The 24,073-nt window shown below is 42.7% G+C and overlaps 2 protein-coding genes across 6 annotated transcripts in view; one reads left to right on the forward strand and one right to left on the reverse strand.

The window, feature by feature from the left end:
• The window catches only part of CCNY (cyclin Y), an 876,528-nt gene that overhangs the window by 341,328 nt on the left and 511,127 nt on the right, over positions 1 to 24,073 (forward strand). The window lies entirely within an intron of this gene.
• Positions 1 to 24,073, reverse strand: part of CUL2 (cullin 2) — a 135,397-nt gene that overhangs the window by 36,873 nt on the left and 74,451 nt on the right. For all 5 annotated transcript variants that reach the window (XM_050804779.1, XM_050804775.1, XM_050804777.1 and 2 more), the window contains 4 exons: positions 23,672 to 23,777; positions 19,593 to 19,675; positions 727 to 823; positions 521 to 631 (listed from right to left, as the gene is read on the reverse strand). In XM_050804779.1, the coding sequence (XP_050660736.1) occupies positions 521 to 631; positions 727 to 823; positions 19,593 to 19,675; positions 23,672 to 23,777 (397 nt within the window). The remainder of the gene's footprint in view (positions 1 to 520; positions 632 to 726; positions 824 to 19,592; positions 19,676 to 23,671; positions 23,778 to 24,073) is intronic.

A 24,073-nucleotide genomic window follows, 5' to 3' on the forward strand; every position in this document is an offset into this window, starting at 1 on the left:
AAAAAAAAAAAAAAAAAAAAAAAAACCTCATGTGGGGTTGTCTCTCAGCTTTCCAAGAACTTAACAGACCAAAAGAGTGACTTATCCAAATGTCATTCTAGACATTACTATATTTTCCCTCATATTTTTCCTCTCATTTTAAAGGAAGAAAAAAACCTCAACACAGAGCTTCTGCACTTATCCTATTCTCTAAACAAACCACTAAGCATGAAATCCAGTTTATTATTCTGCCAAGAATGTGCATATATATTAATTTCAAGGACAACCAAACCAGGCAGTCAGGATTTATCAAAAAGTATCAGTTATGACGAAAACTGGAAGGGTACTGTTTTCTCAGGAAAATGTTACAACAAGAGCAATGACTTAACAACGATATTGTATAATAACTATAACTCAGAGTTAATGATTAAATAAACAATCTTTTTCCACCAAAAAACCCCCAAAAACAAAGAATGATGTTAAATAAAACCAGGCCAGATACAAAAATAGACAAACGTATTTAGTATGTTTTATTTCTTACCTTTTCCATATACTGTGAGCAGTTTGATTCTTGTAATAAATTTGAAGCTTCTTGTTTATAATACTCTCCTGTTTCAGTCAGAAAGGGAGACTCAAAGATTTCCTGATAAAACTGAATAAATCAATTACATCATATTAGAAGAAATTAGAACAAGCAGTTTAAAAAATTAAGTCTGATTATTTATATTTTTAAAGGAGGCTGTTTACCTTTAAGGGGAATTTTTTCTTATACTGTTCAACATGAACAAAGGAGTTAATAACCCCATGGATTACTTTCTGGTTTGGGTCTTCTCCACCACGATCACTAAAACAAGGCATAACACAAAATATTCTTCAGAATATAAATTATCTATGGAAATATACCAAAGTATGCCAAAATATGGCTCCTTATTCCATTGGTCTAATCAAAGTGTAAAGAACTATAAAAAGGTACATGCATGAATCTTAACGATTTTTTTCATATTACAGCTGAGATAATATTCATGATAGTTATTAACCGTAGACATTAGATGTCATTTCGAGAAATAAAAGGAAAACTGATTGTAAAGTTCGAGATACTATGCCAGTACTAAGATAACACTTCTTTAATTTTAACAAAGTAGATACGAGCCCATCAATTCAAAACTTTAATACTGGTGGTTAAGAATGCTTGAATTTCACTCACTACAAACTACAATGTCTTAATCATATTAAGACATGTAGGTGAATGTTAGATTTTCTGATTAAAGGAATATGAAATAGAGCCAGGCACCGTGGCTCACGCCTGTAATCACAACACTTTGGGAGGCCAAGGTGGGAGGATCCCTTGAGTCCTGAGTTTGTGAGCAGTCTGGGCAACACAGCGAGACCTCATTCGGAAAAAAATATTAGCCATGCACGGTGGCACGCACCTGTGGACCAGCTACTCTGGAGGCTGAGGTAGGAGGATCCCTTGAGTCCTGAGTTTGAGACTAGCCTGGGCAACATAGGAGACCCCATACAAAAACAACAACAACAACAACAACAACTTAGCCTTGCACAGTGGCACATGCCTGTGGTCCCAGCTACTCTGGAGGCTGAGGTGGGAGGATCGTTTGAGCCCAGGAGGAGTTGAGGCTACAGTGAGCCATGATTGCACCACCGCACTTCAGCCTGGGTGACAGAGTAAGACCCTGTCTCAAAAATTTTTTTAAAAAGAAAAATAAAATAGAAAAAAAAGTTTGTTTAAAGCCATAGTAAAATAATCTAGCTCTAAATTGGGATTTTTTTGACCCTAGTACCAATGCTCAAATCAAACCATTATGTTTTATCTCACTACACGCACTCTTCCAACCTACTTTAAAATAATTTCTTCTTTGCATTAATGTCACAAAGAGAGCAACAGAAAACACATTATCATCATTCCCTAGTAAGAGCTTCTTGCTCTTTACATAGGATGTAAGAATTTTCTATCATTTAAGAAAGGCATCAAGGAAAATCATCCAGGCAATCACCTTTACATACTCGAGTCCTTCCCGGCCTCTGAGGCCCTCTAGTCCTCTTTGATTCTTTTGATATTCTGGGAAACTTTTTTTGGACATGAATTAACATGGCTACAGTAATTCTGTCATTCATAGAGAATCCTGATATCTTGATATTGCTGATTAGTTCATACAATAAGGTCACACATGTGAGCTCATTTCCTTGGCTTGAGTCACATGTGTGACCTTACATAAGCCCACATTCAATCTGGATTAATACTGATCTGAACTGTTTTCTCATGTTCTGCTTGTGGTGGAAGAACAGATACTTTGGAGGACATACTGGCAAAACTCTAAGTATACATACTCTATGACCCCAAGCAAACATCTGCATACGTGCACAACAGAAAAAAGAGTGGTGTTAGTGGAAAAACTGGAAGGAACCTAATATACGCCACTAGGAGAAGAGTTTAATAAAGTGAGGTAGGCCTCACTAGTTTAAGTCTGAGTTCATTCTGGTAAAGTTTAAAAAGCTAACTGGTCAGCCAGGTGCAGTGGCTCACGCCTGTAATCCCAGGACTTTGGGAGGCCGAGGTGGGCAGATCACCTGAGGTCAGGAGTTGGAGACCAGCCTGGCCAACATGGTGAAACCCAGTCTCTACTAAAAATACAAAAATTAGCTGGGCTTGGTGGTACATGTCTATAATCCCAGCTGCTCAAGAGGCTGAGGCAGGAGAATTGCTGGAACCTGGGAGGAGGAAGTTACAGTGAGCCAAGGTCGTGCCACTGCACTCTAGCCTGGGTGACAGAGCAAGACTCCATCTCAAACAAAACAAAACAAAAAACCCCAAAAAACTGGGTTATTAAAAAGGAAAGAAATAAACATTTATTTTGCTTTTCCTATATGAACTTACCATTGGGTAACTAAACAGCAGGAGAGAAGCAGCATATCTTGATAAAATTTTCCAGGTAATAAAGAAGAACAAAATGATCGATAGCTCTAACAAGCAGTTCTATAATATGCTGACTAAATTACTAACTTCTTTATTTCCTTTAACAGACATTCCCACCTAGAAAACAATTTTAAATATCCAGAATTCTATTCACTATAAAAGAAAGATGTGACTCACATCAGAAACCCTACCTCAACCTCCATATTTGCTTAATTCTCTATGATAGTTGCTCAATTCTGTGAGTGAATACATTAGATTACAATAAAAAATAATTTGGTTAAAGATTTCTAAATGTCTCCCCCTCCAAGGGTTCTGCACCTATTTCAGTCTAATCTAAAAACACGTGTCTCCCAGAAGAAGGAAAGAAAAAAATAAGAGCAGAATAATGAAAGAGAAAACAACAACATACTAGAGATCATTTAAAATCAAAGTTAGGGCTGCGCACGGTGGCTTACTCCTGTAAACCCAGCACTTTGGGAGGCAGATCATTTGCGGCCAGGAGTTCGAGACCAGCCGGGCCGACCTGGTGAAACCCCATCTCTACTAAAAATACAAAAGTTAGCTGGGCGTGGTGGCGGGCGCCTATAATCCCACTTACTCAGGAGGCTGAAGCAGGAGAATTGCTTGAACCCGGGAGGTGGAGACTGCAGTGAGCTGAGATCACGCCATTGCACTCCACCCCAGGCGACAAGAGTGAAACGCCGTCTCAAAATAAATAAATAAAACAAATATAAAAAATAAAAAATAAAGCCAAAGTTAGTTCTTTAGGGGGAATAAAATCCAACAAAATATATACGCCTCTAATAAAAGTGATCAAAAAAAGAAAATGTGAATACGCAATATTATAAATGAAAGGAAGACATTATTCCAGGTGAAAATGAAAACAATGTCTTCGCCAAATCATCATGATCAAAGTTATCACCAATGAGAAGTCATGTTGGCACTGAAACTAGGCCTCATAAAACTTAGAAACTAGGCCTCATATAGAAAAAATTAACACCAGGTGGCTCTGGATAGGGTCCCACCCTGCCTCGATAGGGACCCACCCTGATAGGGTCCCACCCTGCCAATTCCGGGAAACAACCTCATGGGGTCCCACCCTGCCAATTCCGGGGGTCCCACCCTGCCTCGAAGTTCCCGGAATCAACAACTCCAGGAAAAAACCTCATAAGGTCCTGCTCTAACCAATTAGCATAAGACACCTTGCTCAGGCCATAGCTAGACCCAATCATTTTGCGCCTTAAGCTGTGTTTGAATTTCGCGCCATAAGCTGTGTTTGAACTTGTGTTTGCCTATATAAACAGCCTGTAACAAGCAGTCGGGGTCCCAGGGCCAACTTAGAGCTTGGGACCCTAGCGCGCTAGTAATAAATAACTCTCTGCTGTGAATCTCGTGTCGGTGATCCTTTGCGGCGACCCCTGCCCAGGAGGGAATCGACAGTTCGGTTCTAACATTTGGTGCATTGGCCGGGAAGTGGGGTCGTCCGAGGACCCCCGACCCATCCGGCGGAGACCCATCTGGCCCGGGCCACGGACTGCTGACTGAACAGACCCACCAGGTACTTTCGTTTTGTTCTGTCTGTCTTGCCGGCTAACTCTGAACTCTGGGGAGTACTCCTTCTGAATTAAGTGGGGAAGGGGGACAGACATGTCCGGCACCTTCCCACTTACGCCCCGGGGGACGCCCTGTCGGTAGTCTGGGAGAAGGTTAACGACTCAGTCAGCCTCCTCAAATCTGTAGGCAGGTCGCCCCTGCCGTCTGAATATTTTGTGATCTTGTGGCGCCACTCTCTGGCCGCGCGGCTTCTCCTTACTTGTCTGGTCTTTATTTTTGTTACTTTCGTTTTGTCCTTGTTATACGTGGACGAAATGGGACAGATGTTGACGACTCCTTTGTCTCTAACCCTGACTCACTTCCCTGACGTCCGGGCTCGAGCCCACCACCTCTCTGTAGAAGTCCGTAAGGGACGATGGAAAACATTCTGCTCGTCCGAATGGCCAACCCTCCATGGGGAGTGGCCCCGGGATGGAACATTTAACCTCTCAATTATCTTGCAGGTTAAAGCAAAAGTGATGGATCCTGGGCCACTCGGACACCAGGACCAGGTGGCCTACATAATTATTTGGGAGGATCTGGTCCGAAATCCTCCCTCTTGGGTGAAACCCTTCCTCCATTCCCCTTCCCCATCCCAATCTACCCTCCTTGCCTTAGAAGCCCCAAAGAATCGGAATCCGGACCCCCCTAAGCCAGTCCTCCCAGATGAACCCCAGAGGGATCTCCTCCTTCTTGACCCCCTGCCTCCTCCACCTCAGAACCCCCTTCTGGGACCTCCACCTTACGCTTCACCCTTGCCCCCTGTCTTGTCCCCAGCTCTTTCCTCTACCGCCTCGGCCCCTACCCTTTCTCCAACTTCTCCCTCAGCCCCTACCCTTTCTCCAACTTCTCCCTCGGCCCCTACCCTTTCTCCAACTTCTCCCTCGGCCCCTCCCTCCACCCCGTCTCCTTCTCCAGCCCCGCCCAAGCTCACCCCTCGGACGCCGCCGCCAACACCTCCACATCTCCGCTTGCGGCGGACTGAGGACCCAGATGGCCCTTCCACTTGGCAATCCTCCCTTTTTCCCCTCCGTACTGTCAATCGCACGGTCCAGTACTGGCCCTTCTCTGCCTCTGACCTCTACAACTGGAAAACCCATAACCCTTCCTTTTCCCAAGACCCCCAGGCCCTAACCTCGTTGATAGAATCCATTCTCCTCACTCACCAGCCCACTTGGGATGATTGCCAGCAACTCTTGCAGGTCCTCCTAACCACTGAAGAAAGGCAGCGAGTCCTCCTGGAGGCCCGGAAAAATGTGCCAGGACCAGGAGGCCTCCCAACCCAACTTCCCAATGAAATAGACGAGGGATTTCCCCTCACCCGCCCAGACTGGGACTATGAAACGGCACCAGGTAGGGAGAGTCTCCGAATCTATCGCCAGGCTCTGTTGGCGGGTCTCAAAGGGGCAGGAAAGCGCCCCACAAATTTGGCCAAGGTAAGGACCATAACTCAGGAAAGGGACGAAAGCCCGGCAGCCTTCATGGAAAGGCTTCTGGAAGGGTTCCGAATGTATACCCCATTCGATCCAGAGGCCCTAGAACATAAGGCTACCGTAGCTATGGCATTCATAGACCAAGCTGCATTAGATATCAAAGGAAAACTCCAAAGGCTAGATGGAATCCAAACCTATGGATTACAGGAATTGGTTAGGGAGGCAGAAAAAGTATATAATAAGAGAGAAACCCCTGAGGAAAAGGAAGCCAGGTTAGCGAAGGAACAGATGGAGCGAGAGGATCGTAGGGACCGAGTGAGGGATAAGCATTTAACAAAAATCCTGGCGGCAGTTGTGAGAGAGAAAGGACCAGGGAGAGAGGGAGAGAAGCGGAGGCGGCCAAAAGTGGAAAAAGACCAGTGTGCCTACTGCAAAGAACGGGGACATTGGATCAAAGATTGCCCCAAGCGTCCTAAAGACCAAAAGAAACCTGCCGCTGTCCTCACCCTAGGTGAAGATAGCGAATAGGGGTGTCAAGGCTCTGGAGCCCCCCCCGAGCCCCGGCTAACTCTCTCTGTAGGGGGGCATCCCACCACCTTCTTGGTGGACACAGGGGCCCAACATTCAGTTTTGACAAAGGCAGACGGGCCCCTGTCTTCCCGCACATCCTGGGTCCAGGGGGCAACAGGAGGAAAATTGCACAAGTGGACTAACCACCGGACAGTTAATCTTGGACAAGGAATGGTGACACATTCCTTCTTGGTGGTACCTGAATGCCCCTACCCCCTCCTAGGGCGAGATCTTCTGACCAAGCTCGGAGCCCAAATCCACTTCTCCGAGACTGGGGCCCAAGTATTAGATCGGGACGGTCAGCCCATCCAAATTTTAACTGTGTCTCTGCAAGATGAGCATCGGCTTTTCGACGCTCCGGTCATCACTAGCCTCCCCGATGTTTGGTTGCAAGACTTTCCCCAAGCTTGGGCGGAAACGGGAGGACTCAGGCTAGCTAAGTATCAAGCCCCAATCATAACTGATTTAAAGCCCACGGCGGTGCCCGTGTTTATCAAGCAATATCCCATGAGCCGAGAGGCTCATATAGGAATTCGGCAGCACATTAACAAATTTCTAGAACTCGGAGTGTTGCGACCTTGTCGCTCACCCTGGAACACTCCTCTTCTGCCAGTAAAAAAGCCTGGTACTCAGGATTACAGGCCTCTCCAAGACTTGAGAGAAATTAACAAAAGAACCATGGACATCCATCCCACGGTCCCCAATCCTTACAACTTACTCAGCACCTTAAAACCAGGCTATAACTGGTATAGAGTATTAGATTTAAAAGATGCTTTCTTCTGTTTACCTCTGGCCCCCCAAAGCCAAGAACTCTTTTCCTTCGAGTGGAAAGATCCTGAGAAAGGAATTTCGGGCCAATTGACCTGGACCCGGCTTCCCCAAGGATTCAAGAACTCTCCCACTCTCTTCAATGAGGCTCTTCATCGAGACCTGACCGACTTCCGGACCCAAAATCCAGAAGTGACTCTACTCCAGTATGTGGATGACCTCCTCTTGGCTGCTCCTACAAAGGAAATCTGTATACAAGGTACCAGGCATCTACTCCAGGCACTAGGTGAAAAAGGATACCAGGCATCCGCCAAGAAGGCACAGCTCTGTCAGACCAAGGTAACATATCTGGGGTATATCCTGAGTGAAGGGAAAAGGTGGCTCACCCCTGGGCGCATAGAGACAGTGGCTCGCCTTCCACCACCATGAAATCCCAGGGAGGTACGTGAATTCTTGGGAACTGCTGGGTTCTGTCGCTTGTGGATACCCGGTTTTGCTGAACTGGCCGCCCCCCTTTATGCACTCACCAAGGAGAGCACCCCTTTCACCTGGCAGACAGAGCATCAATTGGCTTTTGAGGCACTAAAACAAGCACTCTTGTCTGCCCCGGCCCTTAGGTTACCGGACACCTCAAAGACCTTTACCCTCTCTTCCTGGACGAGAGGCAAGGGATTGCCAAAGGGGTCTTGACCCAAAAATTAGGGCCTTGGAAAAGACCGGTAGCATACCTATCTAAAAAGCTGGACCCTGTGGCGGCCGGCTGGCCCCCGTGTCTTCGTATCATGGCAGCCACCGCTATGCTGGTCAAGGACTCTGCTAAGTTAATCCTTGGGCAGCCACTGACTGTTATTACCCCGCATGCTCTAGAGGCCATAGTGCGGCAGCCCCCAGACCGGTGGATAACCAACGCACGCCTAACCCACTACCAGGCCCTCCTACTGGACATGGACCGCGTCCAGTTTGGCCCTCCGGTCACCCTAAACCCTGCTACGCTGCTGCCGGTACCAGAAGACCAACCAAGCCCACATGATTGTCGGCAAGTACTGGCTGAGACCCATGGAACACGGGAAGACCTTAAAGACCAAGAACTCCCAGACGCGGATCACACCTGGTACACAGACGGCAGCAGTTACCTTGACTCAGGTACCCGGAGGGCGGGAGCGGCGGTAGTAGATGGCCACAACACCATTTGGGCACAATCACTACCTCCTGGCACGTCTGCACAGAAGGCTGAGTTAATAGCACTAACCAAGGCCCTAGAGCTGTCCAAGGGAAAGAAAGCTAACATTTATACTGATAGCCGGTATGCCTTTGCAACGGCTCATACTCATGGAAGTATCTATGAAAGAAGAGGTCTCCTAACCTCAGAAGGAAAGGAAATCAAGAACAAAGTTGAAATAATTGCCTTATTAAAAGCCCTTTTTCTTCCTCAAGAAGTGGCTATAATTCACTGCCCCAGGCATCAGAAAGGACAGGATCCAGTCGCAGTAGGAAACAGACAGGCTGACCAAGTGGCCAGGCAAGCCGCCATGGCGGAAGTACTGACCCTAGCCACAGAACCTGACGAAACCAGCCACATAACTATTGAACATACTTATACCCCAGAAGACCAGGAAGAAGCAAAAGCCATAGGGGCTATAGAAAACAAAGACACTAAAAACTGGGAAAAAGGAGAAAAAATAGTCCTTCCCCAAAAGGAGGCCCTGGCAATGATCCAGCAAATGCATGCCTGGACACACTTGAGTAATCGAAAGCTAAAATTACTGATTGAAAAAACTGACTTTCTAATCCCAAAGGCAAGTACCCTCGTAGAACAAGTGACATCTGCCTGTAAGGTCTGTCAGCAGGTAAACGCTGGGGCTACCCGAGTGCCAGAAGGGAAACGAACTCGTGGTAACCGCCCAGGAGTCTATTGGGAAATAGACTTCACTGAAGTAAAACCTCACTATGCTGGATATAAGTACTTACTGGTGTTTGTAGATACCTTTTCAGGATGGGTAGAAGCCTACCCCACCCGGCAAGAAACGGCACACATAGTAGCCAAGAAAATTTTGGAAGAAATCTTTCCTAGATTCGGACTTCCCAAGGTAATTGGGTCAGATAACGGGCCGGCCTTCGTTTCTCAGGTAAGTCAGGGGCTCGCCAGGATATTGGGGATTAATTGGAAATTACATTGTGCCTATAGACCCCAGAGCTCAGGACAAGTAGAAAGAATGAATAGAACAATAAAAGAGACCCTTACTAAATTGACCTTAGAGACTGGTTTAAAAGATTGGAGACGCCTCCTATCCTTAGCTCTGTTAAGGGCCCGAAATACGCCTAACAGTTTTGGGCTCACTCCATATGAAATCCTCTACGGAGGACCTCCCCCTTTGTCAACCTTGCTTAATTCCTTCTCCCCCTCCGATCCTAAGACTGATCTACAGGCCCGGCTAAAAGGACTCCAAGCAGTACAGGCCCAAATCTGGGCCCCCTTGGCAGAACTGTACCAACCAGGACATCCACAGACCAGTCACCCCTTCCAGGTGGGAGACTCTGTCTACGTTAGACGGCATCGCACTCAAGGACTAGAGCCTCGGTGGAAAGGACCCTACATTGTTCTCCTGACCACGCCCACAGCCATAAAGGTTGACGGAATCTCCACTTGGATCCACGCATCCCACGCCAAGGCTGCTCCAGAGACGCCCGGACCAACACCACCTAAGACATGGAGACTCCGACGCTCCGAGGACCCGCTCAAGATAAGACTCTCTCGTATCTAGCCCCTTGCTTATTACTAGCCCTCCTTCCCTGCGTCGCTGGCAGTAATAACCCCCACCGGCCATATAACCTGACCTGGCAGGTAATTGATTTTAGTACTCATGAGGTCTTAGATAAAACCTCAAAAATTGCTCCTATGGGGACTTGGTTCCCTGACCTCTATTTCAACCTAGACAAAATAGCAAAGATAGATGACATGGAAGGGGGAGAATGGAGAAAAACAGGCTAGAAGGGTGTCCGTAAGCCGGAACGGGTTCTATGCCTGTCCCGGATTCAGGACAGGAGAAATGAGAAAAACTTGTGGAGAAATAGATGCCCTGTTTTGCGCTAGTTGGTCCTGTATAACTACTAATGATGGAGAATGGAAATGGGCCACGAAACCCTGGTACATAACCATGTCCTTTGTCCAGCGCTGCACCAGAACCCGATATTCAAAAACTTGCAATCTGGTCCGCATCAAGTTTGAAGATGCAGCAAAATCTGATAACCGTTGGATATCCAGGTTAATATGGGGCCTATATTTATACCAAAAGCCACTGTATGGAATCCCTATCCAAATCAAATTAATAGTCAACCCTATCACAGCCCCTGTCGCAGTAGGACCAAACCAAGTTTTATCAGAAACAAGGAAGCCCCTGGTTCCTGCACCAAGAGAGCCCCAACCAAGAGCTCCTAAAAGCACTTCCCTGCCTTTAATCTCCACCTCCTCTAAATACACACCCTCAGCCCAAAACGTCACCCGCGGGCCCCTTGACCTGGGAATAGGTGACAGGCTCCTAAATCTCATAAAGGGCTCCTATTTCGCTTTAAACCAGGCAAAGCCAGAATTTACCTCCTCTTGCTGGCTATGTCTGGAAACAGGCCCCCCTTACTATGAAGGCATTGCCTCCACTAATAATTTCACTAATTCCGCCAATCCTACTGGATGCGCATGGGAACAACAAAGAAAACTAACCCTGGCTGAAGTTTCTGGGTCGGGAACCTGCATAGGCCAAGTGCCCCCTAGTCATCAGCATCTTTGTAATGTAACCTTGACAGTACCCAGCTCCAATCACTATTTGGTCCCCTCCGAGACGGACTGGTGGGCTTGCAACACTGGGCTCACCCCCTGTGTATCCACAGCCGTTTTTAGCAGTGGCACCCACTACTGCGTGTTGGTACAAGTTGTTCCCCGAGTATACTATCACTCTGGAGACTCCTTTGATCTCCGGTATGAGCAAAAAACTCATACTAGACCAAAGAGAGAACCTATCTCCCTTATCCTCGCCGTCATGTTAGGAATTGGGGTAGCGGCTGGAGTTGGGACCGGGACAGCAGCCCTAGTGCATGGTAACCATCATCTGCAACAACTTAGAGTAGCCATAGATGAAGACCTTAGAGCCATAGAACAATCTATCACAAAACTTGAAGAGTCCTTGACTTCTCTGTCTGAAGTTGTATTACAAAACCGACGAGGACTAGAAATTGTCTTTCTGAAAGAGGGCGGGCTCTGTGCAGCCCTAAAAGAGCAATGTTGTTTTTATGCAGATCATTCAGGAGTAGTTAAAGATTCTATGGCAAAACTAAAAGAAAGATTAGACAAGAGAAAAAAAGAGAGAGAATCTCAGCAAAATTGGTTTGAAAATTGGTACAACCAATCCCCTTGGCTTAGCACCCTAATCTCCACCATCTTAGGACCCCTCATCCTGCTCACGCTCATCCTGACTTTCGGGCCATGCATACTCAACCGCTTACTCACCCTTATTAGAAATAGATTAAACATAGTACATGCTATGGTTCTGACCCAACAATACCAGACCCTCAGGACTGAAGAAGAGGCTCAAGATTGAGCCTCTGACACAAAAAGAGGAGGGAATGAAACTAGGCCTCATAAAACTTAGAAACTAGGCCTCATATAGAAAAAATTAACACCAGGTGGCTCTGGATAGGGTCCCACCCTGCCTCGATAGGGACCCACCCTGATAGGGTCCCACCCTGCCAATTCCGGGAAACAACCTCATGGGGTCCCACCCTGCCAATTCCGGGGGTCCCACCCTGCCTCGAAGTTCCCGGAATCAACAACTCCAGGAAAAAACCTCATAAGGTCCTGCTCTAACCAATTAGCATAAGACACCTTGCTCAGGCCATAGCTAGACCCAATCATTTTGCGCCTTAAGCTGTGTTTGAATTTCGCGCCATAAGCTGTGTTTGAACTTGTGTTTGCCTATATAAACAGCCTGTAACAAGCAGTCGGGGTCCCAGGGCCAACTTAGAGCTTGGGACCCTAGCGCGCTAGTAATAAATAACTCTCTGCTGTGAATCTCGTGTCGGTGATCCTTCGCGGCGACCCCTGCCCAGGAGGGAATCGACAGTTCGGTTCTAACAACACCATCTATTCCTTGATATAATCTGATAAGAAGGGTACATTACCTTCTGGTATTTTTCCAAAAATCCATAGTCTCAGTCTAATCATAAGAAAACATCACAAAAAACAAAATTGAGGGACATTCTATAAATATCTGACCACTACTCTTTAACATTTTTATGGTCATATATGAAAGGAAAGGTTTCCACAGAATAGAGACATAATAGCTAAATGTGATTTTGTGATCTGGATTGAACGAGAACATCAGTGCAAAAGCAAATGCAAATAAACTGTAGTTTTAGTTAATAATGATATACCCATTTTCATAAATATACTAACAGTTGTAACATTAGGGGAACCTGGGTATGAATCTAAAATTACTTCAAATAAAGTTTTTAAAAGAGAACACTGTTACACAACAACTTCCCAATGATTTTGCAAAAAAAAAATTCACAACTGATTTAAGAGGAAACACAAGTTTGACTAGTCTTAAGATCTGAAATTACAGAGGCATTGTTAAAAATCTTATACAAACAAATCATCTTACAAAGAAGCCCCAGGCACAGGTGGTTTTTCAGTTTTACTAAACATTTAAGAAGCTGATAATCCCAATTGTATGCAAACTTTTCTACTCAAAAGAAAAAGAGGGAAATACCCAATAGTTCATTCTACAAGGATAAGCTGGATGCCAAACCCAGACAAAGACATTACAAGACAGAAAAATTACAGGCCAGTTCCACTCATGGGCATAGATGTAAACTTCCAAATAAAGCATCAGCAAATCAAATTCAACAGTCTATAAAAACTATAATGGACAAGGATCAACCTAGCCTTTATCCTAGTTATACAAGCATAGTTTAATATTAGAAAATCCATAAACAAGCTAGGCACAGTGGCTTATGCCTATAATCCCAGCACTTTGGGAGGCCGAGGGGAGCAGATCACCTGAGGTCAGGAGTTCAAGATCAGCCTGGTAAACATGGCGAAACCACGGCTCTACTAAGAAATACCAAAAATTAGCTAGGCATTGTGGCAGGCGTCTGTAATCCCAGCTACTCAGGAGGCTGAGGCAGGAGAATTGCCTGAACTGGGGAAGCAGAGGTTGCAGTGAGCCAAGATCGTGCCACTGCACTCCTGCCTGGGCGACAGAGCGAGACTCTGCCTCCCCACCTCAAAAAAAAAAAAACAACCAACACACTTTTTTGTAGTATCAGTGAATATCAAGTACCCTGAAATAAATCTCACAAAAAGCACACAAATCCCTTACAGAAAACTCTATAAAAGTTAACCAGGAGATACTAAAGAAGGCATAATAAACAGAAAAAGATGCTATGTTCATAGAGAGGAAGACTTAATACTGTGAAGACGTATATCAAACTCTCTTCAAACTAACTTATAGATTCAATTCAATATCAATCCCACAGAATTTTTTTTTTCTTTTGAGACAAGGTCTCTGCTATCCAGGCTGGAATGCAGCAGCACGAACATGGCTCACTGCAGCCTCTAACTCGAGGCGCAAGCAATCCTCTCACCTCAGCCTCCCATGTAGCTGGGACTACAGGTGCACACCATCACACCCAGCTAATTTTATTTTTATTTTTGTAGAGACAGGTTCTTGCCATGTTGCCCAGGCTGGTCTCAAACTCCTGGCCTAAAGTAACCCTCCTGCCTCAGCCTCCCAGAGTGCTGGCATTACAAGCCACTATGCTTGTCTCCACAGAAAATTTTGTTTTAGGAAAGGGGTCTATAACACTTACGTGAAAGAGCAAAGGGCCAAACAACAGCAAGAACACTTCTGGTTTCTGGAGGGCAAACTTATCTTGCCAGATAGCAAGCCTTACAATAATAAACACAGTGAGGCATTGGCACAGGATAAACAAATTGATAAAGAGAACAGAAAAGAGTTCTGAAACAGAACCACTCTTGTAAGAAACAGAGAGAGGGTGTGTATGTCATGACTGTCTTGCTCTTGAGTTATTACTTCAGAACATAAAAAACTTTTACTGATTCATCAAATATTAACTGCAGAGACTTATTTCAGATTAAAATTTGCTAAGCAATTCCCTGATTGACTGGGGACAGAGAAACCCACTAAGTAAATGCAAAAACAGCAATTCTGGCCTTGGGATTCCATAAACCTTCTTAAAATTATGTAACAATTTTGTGTGCCTATGCATACCAAGCATTTTTATGTCGGGAGGCTCCACAGCTTTCATCATGATCCTAAAGGAACACAAAGCTCCCCCCAAAAGAGATGAAACCACTGCACTTAAATAAATACAAAGGTACAAGCAGTTTTCAAAAGTTACAAGGAGGGGAAAGGAAGTCTACGGCAAAAGGAAGAAAATAAAAAAGGAACATTGATATTTTGTACACTGTTTAAACTGAAAAAAAGCTATTTTATTTTGAAATAATTATAGACTCAAGGGAAGTTGCAAAAATAATAGAGATCTGATGTACCCTTCACCTGGCTTTCTCCAGTGGTAGCATCTTACATAACTATGGTACAGTATTTAAACGAGGAAACTGACATGGGTGCAATCTATAGACCTTATTCAGATTTTGCCAGTTTTTACACACAATCATTTGTGTTTATGTGTGTATGGTACTATGTAATGTTATCACATGTCCATATTCATTTCACCACCACCATATTCAAGACAGAATTGTTCTACCACCATTAAGGAATCTCCCCATACTTCCACTTTATAGTCTCACACCAACCATTAATCTCTTCTTGTTTAAACTTTTAAAAAGAATATATTTTTAAGTATTCTACCTACTTTTGTAATACATCCAAAGGAAAAAAGGAAACACTCCAATAAAAGCTTTATGAAATACATGGAGAATTATTTATTGCAGACCAGTACCTCACAAATACTGGTCTGAACTGGATGCATAAAAACATCTGGGGAGCTTTGTAACAATATAAGTTCTTACTCTCCCTGGAGTGCGCATCAGTAGCTATGGGGGAGAGCCAGATATCTATGTTCAAAATGCTCCCCAAATGTATACACATATGAACATGTGTAATACTATACGTAAATCTGTATACAGATATGCATGTCCATATAAATGTATAGGTACTAGTGTGCACACATACACAACTGTAAACGCATAGAAAATTTTTATTAGAACATACTGTAAATCCTTTATAGCAGCTTCCTTCAAATAGGAAGGTACGAGGAGAAACCAGAACGTTTTTTTTCTTTCCCCCGAGATGAAATCTTGCTCTGTCGCTCTGTCTTTGAGGCTGGAGTGCAGTGGTGTGATGTCAGCTCACTGCAGCCTCCGCCTCCTGGGTTCAAGCAATCCTCCTGCCTTAGCCTCCCAAGTAGCTGAGACTACAGGTGCATGCCATCATGCCCAGCTAAATTTTTTGTATATTTGGTACAAACGGGGTTTCACCATGATGGCCAGGCTGGTCTCGAACTCCTGACCTCAGGTGATCCACCTGCCTTGGCCTCCCAATGTGCTGTTAGCAACTGCGCCCAGCCCTCCCCTCCCCTCCCCGCCTTTTTTAACACAACAAGAAAATGGGGGACTGCTGAAGGTTCTCTGTGTTCGGGCTAAAGTCTCTATGGTCCTCTCAACATCGCCCAGAAAGGTTTCTTACTTTTCTCTTTAACCTTCTATACATTTCAATTCTTTTTTTACAATCAGCATATCTTACTCTGTAATTTTTTTGTAGAAGGAAAATTGTTTCTACTAAACTTTCATTTTCATTTGCCACATTTGAGAAACCATTAGCACAGAGTAATGTATTTTTGGTTGTTTTTGCAACGGAGTTTCACTCTTGTTGCCCAGGATGGAGTGCAATGGCGCAGTCTCGGCTCACTGCAACCTCTACCTCCTGGGTTCAAGTGATTCTCCTGTCTCAACCTCCTAAGTAGCCGGCACTACAGGCACCCGCCACCACGCCTGGCTAATTTTTGTATTTTTAGTAGAGACAGGGTTTCACTAGGTCTAGTTTCACTAGGTCCAGGCTGGTCTCAAACTCCTGACCTCCGGTCATCCGCCCGCCTCAGCCTCCCAAGGTGCTGGGATTACAGACGCGAGCCACTGCACCCGGCCAGAAATGTTCTTTACAGACTTATAAAAGTATCTAGGAACCCAGGGATTCATATGGGAAAAGGAAAGTGTCAATACATCGACAGGAAATCAAATTTGTGATAAGCTCTGCTAGACCTGAAAAGAATTTATTCTGTAAGTCTGGTTAGCACCTTCTACAACAAAGTAAGTTGTAGGTATGCACAATAAAATACATCTCCTTTAGTAGAAATGGCAATAAGACGCAACTTGAATGAACTATTTCTAAAAATGTATGAATATATGGGTAAGACCACAGACTTACGGACCAAAAAATGACCTAAGTTTTAATTCCAGTTGTGCCATTTACTACTTACATGACATAGGTAAATTGCTTACTCTCTCATGTCTCATTTTCCTCACTTTTAAAATGAGTTTATAACATTCACCATCATATCCTCTTATAAGGATTAGATAAAATACACATGGAGAGTTTCTACTACAGCTTCTCAGACATAGTAATGGAAGTTACGGTCTGACCATATTAGCTCAAACAACAATGCGTAAAGAGTTAAAGCAATGCAGTGGAAAGACCCCAAGTGGAAGGCTAAAAGCATGAAGTCCATTTCATTAGCTATATTCAAGTTTTCAACTCATTTCTCTTTGTTGAAATTCAATTTATTTACCTGTAAATAAAACTTGCTGTTTCCTTAAGACCGAATGAAAAATGTGTGTGAAAACACTAGAATATTCAAAGCATTATAAAACTGAAACGTATTCCCCACTGAGTTAAAGGTATTGGAGCCAGGAGTGGAAGAAAGATTCTGTGCATAAAAGACAGGCATAGACTGGGCGCAGTGGCTCACGCCTGTAATCCCAGCACTTTGGGAGGCCCAGGTGGGCGGATCACAAGGTCAGGAGTTCAAGATCAGCCTGGCCAACACGATGAAACCCTGTCTCTACCAAAAATACAAAAATTAGCCGGGCATGGTGATGCACGCCTGTAATCCCAGCTACTTGGGAGGCTGAGGCGGAAGATTCGCTTAAACCCAGGAGGCAGAGGTTGCAATGAGCTGAGATCATGCAATTGCACTCCAACCTGGGCGACAGAATAAGATTCTGTCTCAAAAAAAAAAAAAAAAAAAAAAAAAAGGCATAAAGGCTGGGCATGGTGGCTCACTCCTGTAATCCCTGCACTTTTGGAGGCCGAGAAAGGCAGATCACTTGAGGTAGGAGTTCAAGACCAACCTGGCCAACATGGTGAAAACCGGTCTCTACTAAAAATACAAAAATTAGCAGGGCATGGTGGTGCCCAGGTACTTGGGAGGCTGAGGCAGAAGAATCACTTGAACCCGGGAGGCGGAGGCTACAATGAGCCGAGATCGTGCCACTGCACTCCAGCCTGGGAGACAGAGCAGGACTCCTATTTCAAAAAAGGAAAAAAGGACAGGCATAATGAATTCAGAGTTAGATTAGCCCAGATGTGAATCCTTAGAATTATTATTAGATGGAGGCTGGAGTCAAATGATCTGAGTCAGATCACCACCATTGACTTTCCATGTCAAGGATGTCATGCATGTAAAATGGTGACACTAATAGTATTAGCCTTCTAGTGTTGTAAGGATTAAATGGGAAGATGCATGTAAAAATTTTAGAACAATGCTTGGTATGCAGTTCCCATGTTTAATTTCTATTATTAATATGTCTTAGTTTCCTCAACTTTAACATGCAAAACCTTACCTAAGAGAGCTGTCATGAAGAATAAGTGAGATCTCAGTAAAGTATGTGAAACAATGCTTTAACGGAAGCCGATTATAACAACAAAAATAAGACAAGCAGACCAGATAATCTATCTTTTCCAGAATTAATATGCTATAGTTGTATCATTTTTCTTACATATTTTTCATCACATTGATTTTTAGCAAACTAACAATCACACTTAAGAAAAATTTACCAGGTTGGGACAAAATTATATTAAAAAAGATATTTCATAAAAGTACATTTGGAAAGTATAGCAGTATTGTCATTATACTTTTAAATACTTGAATTCCAAGTCAAAAGAAAAGTTAGTATATTTTAGCAGAAGGAATTATATTAGAACTTAGAAGTTTTGTTGGGCATGTTCTTTTAGCTCATAGTTTTGTGAAGAAAAGAGGAAGAAAAACAACGGGTTACACCCTAGTGCTTCACTATTGCCTTTCCTCTCCAGCTCTCAATCTCTAAAAACAATGAAATCATTCAAATGGTCAGTGACAATTTTTAAAAATCAAGTTACCAGTTGCTACCACCTACTTTCTATTTGGTATTAAAAATTTAAAAATATTCTCTTATCCTCTTATGTGAGGTGTGGTGGTGGGTGTGTGTGTTTAATCCCTTACTTCCTCCCAGGAGTCCCATACTAAGTACCATGGCTTTGACAAATTATTCCTCATATTAAAAAAGTCCTCATTTGGGTCTTCTTGAAGAACACAGATATAGGTGGAGTGGCCATTATTACACCACAATTCACTGGTCTAGATAATTCCTGTAACATCAGTCCCAGTAACCTGGAATTTATTGGATATGTATTTGTGTGACTGACAGAGTGCTTCTGAGAGTCTTTGAGCCAGAGCTGATCCAAGGATGTTCTATTCTAGACTCTACAGGAAAATATTCTTTGTACTAAATTGCATTCACACAGCACTAGGGTAAAAGCATCAACCACTCTGAGCCATGGGTAGAGTGGAAAACCATTTTCCCATAAATTTGTATCACAAAATTAGGCAAGTTATTGATTATAACACTGAGGCTAAGAGGTAACCAACTAACTAGAAGAATCTGTCTTCCTGAATAGGCAGTCCTCACTGGGATTTAAACAGATAATATGTACAAGCGACTCAGGGCGCTGCCTAGAAAATCTAAGAGGTTTCAGCTCTGAAAAGCACATGAATCACTTCCCTCAGACACTTATTTATATACTAAGTATATTAGGGTATAAGAAAAGACCAGAGCTCCTCCACCAAAAAAAAAAGAAGAAGAAGAAAATGAAACAACTTAAAAATGCTGGCACTTAGAAGTAAAATGAGGCTCATTATGGTAAAACCAGCCCCAACGCTAGCCACTGGCTATGCAACTGTACAGTATTTTAAAATCATATCAAACAACAAAATAAAATTTACTCAGCTAGATAAATGTCCCCACTCACTTTTTGATTTCTCGGAGCAGCATTCGGATAAGAATGGCCTGAAGTGGTTCAACCATCAATTTTCTCCACATATCCAAAGCTAGCTGCCAGGAAAAACGAAAATCATCAGGGTTGAATTACTTAGTATATGTTTTTTACATTTGTTCAAGGTTTTTTTTTAACTAAAAATACTTATCAAAAGAAGTATTTACACTAATAGTTCAAAATTCAAATAAAACCTAACAAAAATTTTAAAATTCAAAGAAAATAAATTTCTAATTTGAAATATCAATGACCATTCTACTAGCCCTATCAACATTATTAAGGCTTTATTATTAATTGAAAATCTTAATTTTAGGCCAAGTGCAATGGCTCATGCCTATAATTCCAGCACTTTGGGAGGCCGAGGCAGGTGGATCACCTGAAGTCAGGAGTTTGAGACCAGCCTGGCCAACATGGTGAGACTCTGTCTCTACTAAAAACACAAAAATTAGCCAGGCGTGGTGGCAGGCGCCTATAATCCCAGCTACTCAGGAGGCTGAGGTAGGAGAATCACTTGAACCCAGGAGGCAGAGGTTGCAGTGAGCCAAGATCATGCCATTGCACTCCAACCTGGGGGATAAGAGTGAGACTTCGTCTCAAAAAAAAAAAAAAAAAAAAAAAAAAAAAAAAAATCTTAATTTAGGCCAGGCACAGTAGCTAACGTCTGTAATTCCAGCACTTAGGGAGGCCGAGGTGGGCAGATCACGAGGTCAGGAGATCAAGACCATCCTGGCAAACACGGCAAAACCCCGTCTCTACTAAAAATACAAAAATTAGCCTGGTGGGGTGGCGTGCGCCTGTAATCCCAGCCACTTGGGAGGCTGAGGCAGGAGAATTGCTTGAACCTGGGAGGTGGAGGTTGCAGTGAGCCGAGATCTTGCCATTGCATGCCAGCCTGGGACAGAGCAGGGCTCTGTCTCAAAAAAAAACAAAGAACAGGGTCTTTTTGTGGTTTTAACTCTCATTTTATTGCGTGAAGCTGGGGATTCTTTAATGTTTATTGTCCATTTTGGTTTCTTTCCTGTGAAACGCCCATTCCTAATTTTGCCCATTAGTCTGTTAAAGTTTGTCTTGTTCTTAATAAAAGCTAGAGTTTTTTTTACATACTGTGGAAATTAATCCCTTGAAAGTTTCAGTCTGTCCCAGTAAATCAACTGCTCAGTTTCTTTATTATGTTTTGGTAAAAATATATATTAAAGTTTAATATACTCAAATTTACCAATCTTTTCCTTTATCATGGGTATTTTTTTTTTTTTTTTTTTTTTTTTTTTAAGAAATCCGGCCGGGCGCGGTGGCTCAAGCCTGTAATCCCAGCACTTTGGGAGGCCGAGATGGGCGGATCACGAGGTCAGGAGATCGAGACCATGCTGGCTAACACGGTGAAACCCCGTCTCTACTAAAAAATACAAAAAATTAGCCGGGCGAGGTGGCGGGCGCCTGTGGTCCCAGCTACTCGGGAGGCTGAGGCGGGAGAATGGCGTGAACCCAGGAGGCGGAGCTTGCAGTGAGCTGAGATCCGGCCACTGCACTCCAGCCTGGGTGACAGAGCGAGACTCCGTCTCAAAAAAAAAAAAAAAAAAAAAGAAATCCTTCTCTGCCCTAAGGTAACAGGCATGTGTGTGCTCCTACTCTGCCTTCCAAGTTTTCAAGCTCTGCCTTTCACATTTCGGTCTTTAAACTTCAAATATATTTTCCCCACATAGAGTATAAATTATTCCAGTACTGAAAACCAATTTTTGTTTGTTTGTTTGACTCTTCTCTTTTTCCACCCTAACTATATCCAGATAGGCTGTTGCTAGCCTCTCTATTGTTTCCCTAGGGTAATTTTATTCTGATCCATTGGTAATTAAGCATCTGTCTTCTCACAAGGAACACTGTTCAAGTTTTGCCTTTCCTTCTTCTTAAATAGCATGAACGGGGATTGGGGAGGCAATATATGAAAAACTGGTATTTTATACATGTGGTAGAAGGGCAAACTGGTAAAGGCCCTTCTGAAAGGCAATGGGGCAGAGCTGTGAAACTTCAGGATGTGCTTCAACAGAGGCTCTACTTCCTGACACCCAGTCTATAAAAAGTTCTGCTCATGTACCATGAGATATATACATAAATATAACTCCATGAGCATAAGATTTTTCTCTATTTTGTTCACTGTTGTATTCAACATATATAACACAGAGAGGTTCAAAAATAATGAATGAATAAATGAATAGTGGTGTTCACTGCAGTGTTGTTTGTAATAACAAAAACTTAAAAATTGGCCGGGCGCAGTGGCTCACGCCTGTAATCCCAGCACTTTGGGAAGCTGAGGCGGGCGGATCACGAGGTCAGGAGATCAAGACCATCCTGGCTAACACGGTGAAACCCCATCTCTACTAAAAATACAAAAAATTAGCTGGGCGTGGTGGCGGGCGCCTGTAGTCCCAGCTACTCGGGAGGCTGAGGCAGGAGAATGGCATGAACCCGGGAGGCAGAGTTTGCAGTGAGCCGAGATCGCACCACTGCACTCCAGCCTGGGTGACAGAGAAAGACTCTGTCTCAAAAGAAAAAAAAAAAATTAAGGGGATAGTTTAAAAAATTACTCTGTATCTCTACAGAATATTAAGCTTTCATAAAAAACAAACTTATGTAAAAAAAATTAATAACAAAAAAAGGGAAGAAATATAGGTTTTAGAACTTTACGTGTGCCATTATATTGCAGTTTGAAAAATAAAATGAAAACTGCTGCGCGTGTGTGTGTATGTAAATATTTGTAAATACACTGGTAAAGTTCAGAAAAGATGCAGACTAAATCGTTTACAGTGATTTCCTCCGGGAAGAGAAGCGTGCTTGACGGTTCTGGTGATAAGGGAAAATTTTAAGTAAATCATTCACTTACAATGCTACTAACTAAAAGCAACTACTGTTAGTATTTTGGTATTTCTCATTGATCCTTTTCTCTACATCATCTTTTCCCTACAGTTGTATTTGTATTCAACATATACCTATAATTTTGTGTGCAAATTTTTTCATAAACCATGTCCCCTTTGTTAAAGTTTCTATGAACAATTTTCTGCTATTAATTTATCCAGTTGCCTACTTTTATAACAAAATCATATATATAATACATTCTTCTTTCATGCTTTTTATTGCTGAATGTTGGATGCTGAAATTTTACACTGTTCAGCCATTAGGCACCCTATTAACAATGATTGCAAAGAATACTTTTAAACATTAAACACTTTTATCATATTTATTATTTTCCAAGTATGGATCACTAGGCTTAGGACTTGGGATTACTTGGTCAAAAGTTATTATTTTAAATTGTAATGAAAGAAAGACACTGATCAATTTCTTTCAGAAAGGATTACACTAACTTAAATGTCTACTAATGCTGACTCTTAGCCATTTATTTCCTTCATTAATACAAATCACAAGTTAACATTAATTTCCTATTTGGCATCTGCTTCCCTTACATGAACTTACAAGTTTTTGTGTGCAGGGACCTTCTGTCTGTTCACCATTGTATCCCCAATGCCTGGCTACTCAATAAAGATGTATTAAATGAATAAACAAGCTTGTACAATAATAGTTCTTTCACAATCAGCATAATTTTCCATATTTCAATTTGCACTGTACCTCAAGAACTTGAATGAACTGACCAAACTGCTCATTTTTGTTTTACTCTGAATTTAATTACTTTTATAGTAAAGTTACAATAAATTTGTTAAATTCATAAATTTGTGTTTCCTCTCCTCTAGCCTGTCTTTTAAGTACTTGTCCCTTGTACTTTTAACTACAGGGCCATCAACACTTTATACTTGTTTTTGAGTTTTTTCACAATGCAGAACCATTAACCCTATCATTCATCCATTATAAATTTAATTATCAAAAGAGTAGTTGTCACATCTTTTTCATCCCTCTAAGGATTCTTAGGAAATCACTATAGCATTTTATTTAGAATATTTTAAATCTTGACCATATTAAGCTAGCCAAATCAGTGTCCTTAAAAAATGATGCACAAATTACCTCAATGTATAAAAACATACTTATGTTCGCTAGTCATTTAAAGAATTTCCTACCTCTCCTATTTCCATAAGTGGTTCATTCATATCTACACCACCATAGCCATACTGAAGGTCCGCTTCTGTTAATTTATTCTTTTTAATAAACTGGGTGTTGAGATACCTGGAAAATAAATGTAATATCAATGGATATTAAGTTAAAGTCAGTAGGAAAGCAAATAACTTGCAACTTCAGAAGAATATTTTTAAGGTTACATATCAATCATGGAATAGCCTACTAATAAATCCAAAAGAAATGAATTAGGTAGAGATTAGAAATATAATAAAAATTAAAATTATCAGCCCACCTTTCTCTGCAAGCCCTTACCCTTCTAGCCAACAGCTCTTATCCAAGTTTCAGAATTTCTACAATCTCATTTGCTACTTCCCAGACTCTTCTTGGGAAAGTCAAGATAAAGT

Source organism: Macaca thibetana, chromosome 9, assembly GCF_024542745.1.
Source record: "Macaca thibetana thibetana isolate TM-01 chromosome 9, ASM2454274v1, whole genome shotgun sequence".
In the NCBI taxonomy this organism is placed as follows: Eukaryota; Metazoa; Chordata; class Mammalia; order Primates; family Cercopithecidae; genus Macaca; species Macaca thibetana.